Raw genomic sequence first — 11912 nt, forward strand, 5'->3', positions numbered from 1 at the left:
TAAAAGAAAGTAATAAACAATAAGGCTTTTGTGGCCACGTAAACACTAATGCTTAGGGTTTATTTTCCCATTCAATCATACCAGTGTTTCAAAAACTGCTCTTTTTATTAAGTCATGCACACATCTGAGTCCATTTAGGCATTTCGGGAAAGTCTTTCATTGCGTTCACCCTTCAGGTGCACTTTTTTTTTTTTCAAAAACCTTTTTGTGTTTTGATCCGTGAATTTTCTAAGGAAAACTGGCGGTCATCATTTTTTTCAAAAGGGCGTTGGCTTTTTAGTTTTATTTCTTAGTTTTTTTTAGTTAGTTTTTTTTAGAAAAAGTTTGTAACCTAGGCAAAATTGTTACCTAAGACTACACTTTACCAAAGGAACAAAAGGCATGTGAACAAAAAGAAACCAATACACAAGACTTTTTTTGTTTTCTTTATTCAAACAAACCATCACAATGCAATAGTACGACAATACGCTAGAAGCAACAAAGTTCACCACAATGAGATAACAAAAGCTGAAAGCGATAACATAGAGTCAGTTTTGTAGAAGCAAAGCTTCATGGAGAATCAAAGGTGATTCAAAGGTGTTTTGATGATAACAATGATGATAACAAAAGATGATGACAAAGGTGATGACAAAAAGCTCAAAGATCAATCAAAGAACAACTCAAGTGAATCAAGAACAATTCAAGAGTTCAAGATAAGAATCAAGAAGAATTCAAGACTCAAGAAGAAAGTTTAGAATCAAGAATCAAGATTCAAGGTTCAAGATCTCAAGAATCAAGATCAAGATTCAAGATTCAAGATTCAAGAATCAAGAGAAGGCTTAATCAAGATAAGTATGAAAAGGTTTTTCTCAAAAATTCAATAGCACATGGTTTTTCTCAAAACATGTTTACCAAAGAGTTTTTACTCTCTGGTAATCGATTACCATATTGTTGTAATCGATTACCAGTAGCAAAATGGATTTGAAAAAGTTTTTAAATTGAATTTACAACATTCCAATTAATTTCAAAAAGCTGTAATCGATTACAATGTTTTGGTAATCGATTACCAGTGCCTTTGAACGTTGAAATTCAAATTCAAATGTGAAGAGTCACATCCTTTCACATAAAAGCTTTGTGTAATCGATTACACTAATTTGGTAATCGATTACTAGTGTTTGTTTCTGAATAAATCAAAAGATGTAACTCTTCAAAAGGTTTTTGACTTTTTCAAATTAGTTTTTCTAAAAGTTATAACTCTTCTAAATGGTCCTCTTGGCCAGACATGAAGAGTCTATAAAAGCAAGGCTTTGATTGCTTTTCAATACACTTTTACACTTATTCAATCAATCCTTTACAAGCCTTGAATCTCTTTGAACTTCTTCTTCTTCTTTGTACCAAAAGCTTTCTGAAGTTTTCTGGTTTTCTAAACCTTGAAAACTTGTGCTATTCATCCTCTTCATTCTCTTCTCCCTTTGCCAAAAAGAATTTGCCAAGGACTAACCGCCTGAATTCTTTTTGTGTCTCTCTTCTCCCTTTTTTAAAAGAACAAAGGACTAAACGCCTGAATTCTTTTGTGTCTCCCTTCTCCCTTGTCAAAGAATTCAAAACGACACAGTCTAAAAATTCTTTTGATTCTTCCCATTCCCTAATACAAAAGTGTTCAAAGGACTAACCGCCTGAGAATTCTTTTGTATCCCCATTCACAAAGTATCAAAGGTTTAACAGCCTGAGATCTTTGTCTCAACACATTGGAGGGTACATCCTTTGTGGTACAAGTAGAGGGTACATCTACTTGAGTTTGACTGAGAACAAGAGAGGGTACATCTCTTGTGGATCAGTTCTAAAGGAGGGTACATCCACTAGGGTTTCAAAGAGAAAAAGGGAGGGTACATCCCTTGTGGATCTTTGCTTGTAAAAGGATTTTTACAAGGTTGAAAGAAATCTCAAGGACCGCAGGTCGCTTGGGGACTGGATGTAGGCACGGGTTGTTGCCGAACTAGTATAAAAACTCTTGTGTTTGTTTCCTTCTTCCCTACTCTTTTACTTTCCGCTGTGCATTTAATTTCCGCTTTTACTTTCTGTTAAGTTTCTCTTCTACTCCATATTCTCTTAACAACATAAGTAAAAGCCTTAGAAGAGTAATTTTTTAATTAGTAAAGGTTTAGGAATAATTAATTCAACTCCACCTTCTTAATTATTCTGAGGCCACTTGATCCAACAATTTTTATCGAAACGAGGTAACAAATAAAACTAAAAGCGATAATGATGCAAGCTCCATGGGAGCTTGTAGGCCTAGGATCTTCTTCATCAATGGATTCCTTTGCTTCTTGGAAGATGAATGGCAGCGGAATGGAGAAAGGAAGAGAGAGAGGAGATGCCACTTCAAGGAGAAGATGAGTCTAAAAGAAGCTCACCACCATAGGAGGCCATGGATAAGAGCTTGGAGGAAGAAGGAGATGAATGAAGGGAGAGGGAGAGAAGAGCACGAAATTTTGTGCTCTAAATGAGCTTTGAAATCTGAAGTTTAATATTCAAATGATCAAAGTTGAAAAAAATGCACACACATGGCCTCTATTTATAGCCTAAGTGTCACACAAAATTGGAGGGAAATTCAAATTTCACTTGAATTTGAAATTGAATTTGTGGAGCCAAACTTTGGAGCCAAAATTTCACTAATTATGATTAGTGAATTTTAGTTATGGTTCAGCCCACTAATCCAAGATCAATTCCAAGATTCTCCACTAAGTGTGCTTAGGTGTCATGAGGCATGAAAATCATGAAGGACATGCACAAAGTGTGACTATATGATGTGGCAATGGGGTGTAGTAAGCAAATGCTCACCTCCCCCTCTAAAATTTAATTGGATTGGGCTTCTACCAATTCAATTAAATTTATTTCCAACCACACACATCAAATATCCACTTAGTGCATGTGAAATTACAAAACTACCCCTAATACAAAAGCTAGTCTAGGTGCCCTAAAATACAAGGGCTGAAAAATCCTATATTTCTAGGGTACCCTACCTACATTATGGAGCCCTAAATACAAGGCCCAAAAATAATGAAACCTTAATCTAATATTTACAAAGATAAGTGGGCTCGTACTTAGCCCATGGGCCAGAAATCTACCCTAAGGCTTATAAGAACCCAAGGGCCTTCTCTTGCATCTCTGGCCCAATCTACTTGGAGTTTTCTATCCAATGCCCTTGCGGGGTAGGATTGCATCAGATAACATAGAGTCCAGTCCTATCGAAATGAGACAACAGATAAAATCTAATTCATCATCCTCCAGAGCTCTATCATCGTCCCTAGGGGCCCCTGTGGGTCTTGCCCCTATTTCAAAATTGAGCTCATCTCCAGGCCATGCAATTGTGGCCCCGAACTACTCGGGGGTAGGCCATGGGAAAGGACTAGTGTCCTGGCTCTCCTGGTGTGTACTGGTAGAAGGTCTCATTCAGCTGCACCTGACCCTTGTGATTAGCCGCCTGCTGGCTAGTCACATGCTGCATGTACGTGTGCATCCGGAGCTCTATCCTCCATAGGTGAGTGACAATGGACTCCAGGGATGGTGTTTCCTGTAGAGGTGGCGGCAGTGCACCTGCAGCTGGCTATTGTTGGCCCTCCTGCTGCTGCAGTGCCTACATAAGCATGCAATATTTCTCTGTGAAGGCCCTATTGATGAGAGACCGAATAAGCTTGGTGGGAGTGACTAGCACTCCATAGAATTGGCAAAGGCCCATGATCATAGCAGGAAACCCCAGGGCCTTGTTGGATTTCTCCGAGTCCACTGGGTGTTTAGGAGGTGTGATCCCTGCAAATTGATATATAGCGTCTGAGATTAGCTGGGCTACATGGACACTCACCTAGGTCAGGATGGCATAGATCAGCTGGCACTTCGGCAGGGGGAGGTCAGAATTATGGTTGTTGGGGAGGATGTTGCTGAGTAGCAACATCATCCAAATTTATGGACACTCACCCAGGAACTGATTAATGACATCCTCATCGAAGGGGATCCATTGGCCCCTCACCCAGGAGCGCTTGTCTCTGACTCCTTTCTCCACGGGCTAGGCATTTCCGTAAAACTCCATGACTATTTCGAGATCATACTTAGCCATGAGTGCCGCAACCTGAGTCCATTGCCTCCTAGAAACTTCCTCCTGAAACTCGGCATACTCTCCGTCCCTCAATTGGACTTGCCTAACCTTGAGGAACGACCAGCCCTTAATTGCCTCAAATCGGTGCTGGTGTTCCTCACTTCGGTACCTATGTCCGTCGAACTCCACATCCACCTATGGGGCTGCACTAGAACCTTCTCCGGTGGCATCTTTCCTTGCCCTCTTAGCTGGGAGCTTCCTTGGTGCCATTTCCTGTGAGGATACATTTGCAAAGTTAATTTTCATGAAATACCAATCATCACAACAAAAACCAAACAAACTTGAAAGGTGCGCATTTCTTTCCACCAAATGCAAGTGTCACGTGCATTTAGACAACAATCACACATTGGTGCATGTGCTATTTTATGATATATATCTATATACATGCATATATACATATTTTTTTCGCAAGGCATTTTATGATATATATATATATATATTGAAAGGCATTTTATGATGTATATCCATGCATATATATATTTTGAAAAGTATTTTATGACATATATCCATGTGTGTGTGTGTGTATGTGTATTGGAAGGCATTTTATGCTACCTATATGCAAGGTGCCCACCATGATACAACAAGTTCAAATGTTAGTCTAAAATCCAAACAAACATGCTATCATATTCATGCAACCCATGCATTTTTGCATCCAAGACAAAAAAAACTTAGATCCCTAGGCCTAAGTCACGCTCTTGGCATTTTATTATAATATCTTAAGCTTTCCACACACCCCAAATGGCAGCCATACATGCACAAATTCATTCCACAATTCAAACTTTACAATATCACATGCAAAGGCCATTGAGACATTTCACTGAACAGTTGGTGGGCGCATGTTCAAGCATGAAAAAAATGAGGAATGGGAGCAATATGACATGCCAATTCATACCAAAATTTCAAGATAGGCCTATGGCCATCCCATACACCCCCCCAAACAAAGAAAACAACTATGGATTCACACATAAATTGTCTCACAAAGTTTGCAAAAAATAGACAACTAGAGCACCAAAATACCACCATGGAAAGCCTAAACTTGAAGGGAAGTGGTACTTACTTGTAGAAAATGAACAAGAGTGCAAAAATGATGGCAAAAACACACTAATGGAGGCTCGAGGTTGCTAGACTGGAGCACCACCGTAGGCACTTGGCGTTTTTTGAAAGTTTGGTGAAGAAATGGCTTCACCCCTCCTCTTTTAAAAAACCACGTCCGACATGCTCGCCCAGGCGAGCTTAACCCTATTTTTTTTTGCAAAAAAATTGATTATTTGTTGTTATGTTTATATTTTTTAACTCCTATGGTTGCATGTGTTCTCTGTGCTATCAGTACTTCATTTTTAGTATGCTTTTGCCTTAATCACGTAGATGCATGCTCAGTTAGGGTCATTCAACATTGGGAAATGATTTGATCCTTAGAAATTGATAGGACGAGGCTAGTTTATCGTATTTTCACGAGGGATCGAGGTATGGTAGTCTAGTTCTTGGTATGCATGTCTTAATGCAGTCCTGGTCAAGTTTAGTCCAACAAGAGAGATCTGAGGATGATACTTGATTAGGATTAGGCTAAACATGCACGAGACATCGGAGTTTAGCAGTCCAGGAGACAACATAGAACACAGAAACATTGTTAGGTAGAGAACATCATTAGTAACACCAGTTATCCAGTAGGAAGACCAACATGTTCTTTATCTGTCTTCACACACCACTACTCACGTGATTTTCTGTTGAATAGTTTAGTTTACATACTTGTCCATACCACGCACCAAACTTTCATCAAAAGGCACTTATTTACTGAACCACAACTTTACCAAGTAACACAAGTTCCCCGAGAGTTTGATACTCAATTCTTACCATTTTATACTACTTGCTCGATCTGGTGCACTTGCCGGCCGTCGAACAAGTCTGCCTTATCGCTCTCTTCCATGCCCGCCTTTGCCTTCCCCCTTGGGTCCTTGGATGGCACCAATAGTTCGGGTGCCACGAAGATCTGCCCGCTACGGGTCATGCTACTTGTGCCAAAGATGTTAGTGACCTTAGCGAAGGATAGATCATCTTTAGCGTGTATAACGGACGCGTCCTTCCTTTCATCGGGTCCTTGTGTGGTGTACCTCCATGGTACCGCCTTGTCACTTTTGTAGGGGAACAGTGCAGGTTTCTTGACTGGGATAGGTTGGAAGCCTCAGGGCATATGCATGGCAACATCCCTGGTGAAGTGGATCACCAATTGCTTGGGTTTGCTCGGGCTCTTATCGACTGATTCCATGCACACATCCTTTCCCTCCTTTCTCGTGCCATAAACCCCAATCAGGCCTTTGTCCATCAAACCCTGTAGCAGGTCCTCTGCCACTGAGCATGCCTCTACATCGTGTGACACTCCCAGATGTATCAAACAAGAATCTCCCTTACCCCCGACAAGGCAAATCATGCCCGCTTCGTGCAACACCTCTAATATGAACCTCCTAGAGGTTAACACATCTTCCATCCGCTTCGGCCCCGAGGTCCACATTCCTCCACTGCATTAACCGCCGATCCCATGACTGGCAATAGGATTTGTCCTTACATTTGGGATGTCATCTTGAAATGTCAGCCACCCCGCGTCAATCAAACAATGGACCTTGTGTTTGAAAGCCACACATTATTCTATTGAATGCCCCGGGACACCTCCATGATAAACACAGGTTGTGTTTGGATTGTACCATCGAGGGAATGGAGATTGGTAGATCTTCCTGGGGTTCATCACTACCATCTGGTTGGTGATCAAGGATGGTAGCAAGTCAATATATGACATCAGGATCGGGGTGAATTCCACAAGCTTCTTTACTAGAAAATTCCTTCCTGGATTGGCGCTTGTGCTGGGATTGGAGTTGTTGACGGGGTGAGATTGTGTGGGAGGCCTTTGCGTTGAGTGGGCACTCTTTGCTGGACGGGCACCGGATTGGAAGGGTTTTTGACATGGGCGGAAAATCTTGGTTGGTGTGGGGAATATTGGTAAGTGTTGTGAGGGGTTTGTTGGGATTTAGGCCAAGTAGGAGCTGAAGTCATAGCGTGGGTATCTCCTTCCTTCTTCTTGGCCCCACTTGCTCTGAATCTCCTATTGCTCGTGCTGCCAAGAGTGGCATTATCGAACTTTCCCCTTCTCAAGCCTACCTCGATCCTCTCGCCCGCAAATACCAAATCTGTGAAGCTAGAGGGGATAACGACGTCAGGCACCAAACATAACTCTACCATGTCGGCAAACGAGTAATGACCAGTCCCTTCGATGGCCCGTAGCCTCTCCTCGATGAGATCCAATTTCTCCCTTCCTTCCACTACTAGAGGCAGTCTCCTTACCGAGAAATGCAGGGGTTGCAACGGGTGATGTTGAGGAGCCCTTGTGGCATTAGGCTGAGGCATACCACTATACGCTGGTCCCTCAGTGGCAAACGTAGGGTATGGTTCAAGGTCACCTGAGCATGATCCCGAGGCTCTTCACGAGTGTCCCCTATAGGCTGGGGTTGCTGGCGTTCAAAGGGAACGGGAACAATGTGGCTAGCGTTCTCGTTGGGCATGTGCATGGCATTGGGTTGTGTATAGTTGGGGGGTAAGCCATAGGGGAAAGCATTCCTATTTTTCCCCATGTGGGGACCGCTCGTGCTTCTTAACACCTCTCCTTCTTGACCCACCATGTCCGGGATCAGCTAGTTTGCTTGGTTTATGGAAGATGGATGGGTTGAATCCGGCTCAGCGGCGGTGCTGGTGGTGGCGACAGCGACCGTGTTGTTTTCCACCATCCGTTTCATGCTTAACGTGGCCTCCATCATGGAGGTCATCCGATCCTTCATGGCTTCCATATCGGCCTTCATTTGCTCTTTCACTTCTTCTATCTCACTCATGATTTTAGTTTTAGCATGGGTTTGATAGGGGTGCCATAAAACCTATTTGTCTTTTTTGGTTATGGTGTCTACTTGTAGACTATAACTACTAAAAGAACAAAATGCAATGAGTAATGTGACAATGGACTAAACATGAATGCATGACAATGATAAGTTGTCGAAGTATTGGACTCATGCAAAAGTTTTAGTAGAGACATAGTGTTGAATCAAATCTCATTTTCATTAAGACACAATATTGTATATCTTGTTGAAGTCAAAGCCTAAATACAAATGCCTAAGTGGTTCCTAATTATGTGGGACATCAACTTGATCATATGCTGACAATAATCGAACAACCCATGAACCTCCTTGGGAGCCGAGTACACGTTCGCCATTGCCTTGGCTAACAATCTTGGGAGCTCTTGACTTCCATTCAAAGTGAAAGCAAACCTATCCATCCACATGATAGCTTCTCTGTGTAATGAATCTATCACTCTCTCCCTTGCTTCCCTTTCCGCTTGCAGGACCGATACCTTTGCATACTCGTCCTCTAGTCTTTGCTCATGGGTTGTAGCTAGATTTAGCTTCAGTTTATACTAGTCAATGATAGCCCACATGTTCTCTTCTGTCCTGCTCAACTATTCGAACAAGCTCTTCTTTAACCTTTGACAAGCCTTCAACTTGTCCTCTAATACCATACCTTCAATTCTTGACTGGTCTCTTTTGGCCCTTCGAAGCTTGAGTTCGCTGTTGCTGCCCCATAAAGCCCCTCGAAACTTGTTTCGACCCCATTTTTCCTTTTCGGACCTCTTCGTTTGTCATTCTAATGCTTCGGTCGTGGCCATGTTGACATCCCTCAGCTCGTCACATTCCTTCCTGACCTTGATGGCTTTTGTCTTGAACTTTTCCTTGACCACTTGGGTTCTTTCAAGATTCGCCTTCAAGGCTTGCACCTCTTCGCTCTCCTCAAGGGTTTCAACCTCTTCCTTACTTGAAATCTTTAGCCTTAGGAGCCAATTCATCTCTTGCGTTCTAGCCTTTAGCCACTTATAATAACTGCCGATGATCCCATTGCTGCTTCCTCTGAGCTCCTTATCCTTTCTTTGCACCGCGTTACATGCCTTCCGGACTCTTTGAAGTGTTTTTGCATTGGGGTCACTGAAGCCTCGTGCGATGAAAGACGTGGTACTCTCTTCTGATGGCGCTCCTCTCATGGAATAACCTAACTGTCTTATGGAAAGTACGAGATTATAATTGATACAACCCATCATTCCCATCAAGGGGACGCTTGGGAACCCTTCACATGAAGACAAAACTTCTTCCCCTCCTTCCTTCCATCGGGGGAACCAATTAACAGATGCCCCTACCCAATTTGCTTTCCCATTCTCGACACACATGCGGTAACCTTGTAGGGGACAGATGGGTCTACTTTCATGACGAAAGATGTGAGAGACCAGCCATACATTAAGAGCGGGTGTGCAACAGACAACCCTTGCGCTGCTCTTCTCGCATCTCCGATCAAATGCTTCATAGACGTCAGCCAAAACAACAACAACTGGACTTTCCTTGCTGTGGTGATAAGTAAGGAAAGCATCGGTCGCTGCTAGATCCAATAGCCCATCCACATTTAGAAAGAGGATGACTCCGAACACCAATAACACTAAAACATCAATGAATGTAGCCCATTGACCTTTATCCGCCAAAGCTTTCGCTTTCTCTTCCAAGTGCTTCTTTGGTATCCCAACCACCCTATTTCTGTTTTGTTTTACTTGGTCCATTTCGTGGGTTGAGAGTTTGACCTCTATGGCTATTCTTGCCATGGAGGGGTATAACCCAGAAAACAGATACGGATTCCTTCCTCCTAGCGGGCATCCCAAGATCCCTTCAAATTCTTCTACGGTTGGTACTAATTGAAAGTCCCCAAACATAAAGAACCTTAGCGGCTGGTCGTAATATTTAGCGAGGGATGCAATGGCTTCAGCAGACACTTATATCATAGCCAAATCACAGATCTTTCCATATATCTTGCGGAAGGCTTGACGCTGGAGTTGACCCATCCGTTGCCCTAGCTCTTGCAAACCAGCCTCCTAGGCTTTTGATTTTGATATGATAGAACCTTTTCTTAAAAGAGGGTGCTTGATTCGATCCCATGTTTGCTAGAATGAAAAACTCTGGATGGTAAAGGAAAGCGAATGACCATAATTTGTCTCCGCGTGCCAACATACTTGATTGTCTCTGGATGGCAAAGGAAATGGACGACCATAATTTGTCTCTGCGCGCCATCGGACGTGATTGTCTCTAGATGGCGAAGGAAGCGGATGACCATAATTTGTCTTCGCATGCCTTTCACTAAAGCGCGAACACGCTTAGCAAAGAAACAAACCTCTAGACCGATCAGAGCAACATATATTTTTGACGAAAAACAATGTGACTACTGGGGAAGGAAAACATGTTGATAGAATTTCCCATAACCACAAATGAGATTTAGGACATTTGCATTTCATCTTTAAAAGAACATTAGAAGAAAGCACTGGGTCCAATTGAAAATAGAGGAAAATCGCTCATAGTGTATAAAATCTTACATAGGCAAGTGTTTCATCCTAATTTCGAACCATTAACATGGCATGATTTGACTTGGCAAGTCAATTCCTATCAAATCAAAGATAATATGCATAATCATGGATCAATAGGACTTTTTGAAAGCTAGATTTTGGTGGGAACTTTGGCTTTTGGGTGTTTTGGCCTTTACCTTTTCCTGTTTTTTCCTTTTCCTTTTTTTTTCTCTTTGGTTCGGCACGGAGCACGAGTGGACACAAAGATTTGGTTGGTAACTAAGAAGGTGATTGCTTCATGCATCCCTCGGGTTTTAACCAAGTTATTGTTACTATTTCCCTTCTTTTTGCTTTTAACCAAGTTTTAACCATGTCATCGTATTATTTTTTCTTTTCTATATTTTTCTTTCTTTTCTGCTTTTCTCCAATCTTTGATTGGTTGACTTTCTTCCTTTCCTTTTTCTTTTCTTTTCTTTTGAAGCACATTTATAACCCAAGGTAAAAGAAGTCCCTTTTTTTTGGGAAGATCCTTATGTTCTTTCTTCCAATGGTAAGGTTGGAAATTTCCATCCTAGGTCAAGGTTATGGCCAAAATGTTGAGGTTTGGCTCAAGGCCGACGGATGGTGGGACATGATGCATGTCGATATATTTGTTTAGCCAGCGGTTGAAGAATAAGGGAATGCCCCAAATCATTTCCATGACACATATATGACAATGATGATTAGAAATTTATGCAAAACTGATCATGCATACATCCATGTGGACACTCATACAGCTTTGTGGCCATATAAACAGTAAGGCTTAAGGTTTGTTTTCCCTCGTTCAAGTCAAACCAGTGTTTCTAAATAATGCTCTTTTATCAAGTTACGCACACATCCAAGTCCATTTAGGCCTTCAGGAAAATCTTTCGTTGCATTCACCCTTCAGGTGCACACATTTTTTTTCAAAAATCTTTCTGTGCTCCGACCCGTGAACTGGCGGTCATTTTCTTTCAAAAGCGTGTTGGCTTTTTTAGTTTTCTTTCTCTTAGCTTTTTCTTTCAATCAATTTATTTCAAGCAAAATTTGTTTTAGAAAAGGTTTGTAACCCAGGGAAAGTTGGTATCCGAGATTACACTTTATCTAAAGGAATAAAAGGTGTGCGAATGAAAATACACAAGACCCCTTATTTTTCTTTGACTTTCAGACAAACCATCGCAAAGTACATATGACAATATGCTAAAAGCGTTAAAATTAGTCAAAATGAGATAAAAAATGACTAAAAGCAATAATATCAAGTTCAGTTTTACCACAATGAAATAACAACTGAAAGCAATAACACCCAGTTCACTCTTATCACAATGAAATAACAACACCTAGTTCAGTTTTATCATAATG

At 41.6% G+C, this 11912-nt stretch overlaps 1 protein-coding gene across 1 annotated transcript; it reads right to left on the reverse strand.

Moving 5' to 3' along the window:
• Positions 1 to 8801: 8801 nt before the first annotated feature.
• Positions 8802 to 9803, reverse strand: LOC114386062. Its single transcript, XM_028346069.1, has one exon. It carries the CDS (start codon positions 9801 to 9803, stop codon positions 8802 to 8804), a length of 1002 nt encoding a protein of 333 aa, XP_028201870.1.
• Between the last annotated feature and the right edge of the window lie 2109 nt (positions 9804 to 11912).

This window comes from Glycine soja, chromosome 15 (assembly GCF_004193775.1).
Source record: "Glycine soja cultivar W05 chromosome 15, ASM419377v2, whole genome shotgun sequence".
NCBI lineage: Eukaryota > Viridiplantae > Streptophyta > Magnoliopsida > Fabales > Fabaceae > Glycine > Glycine soja.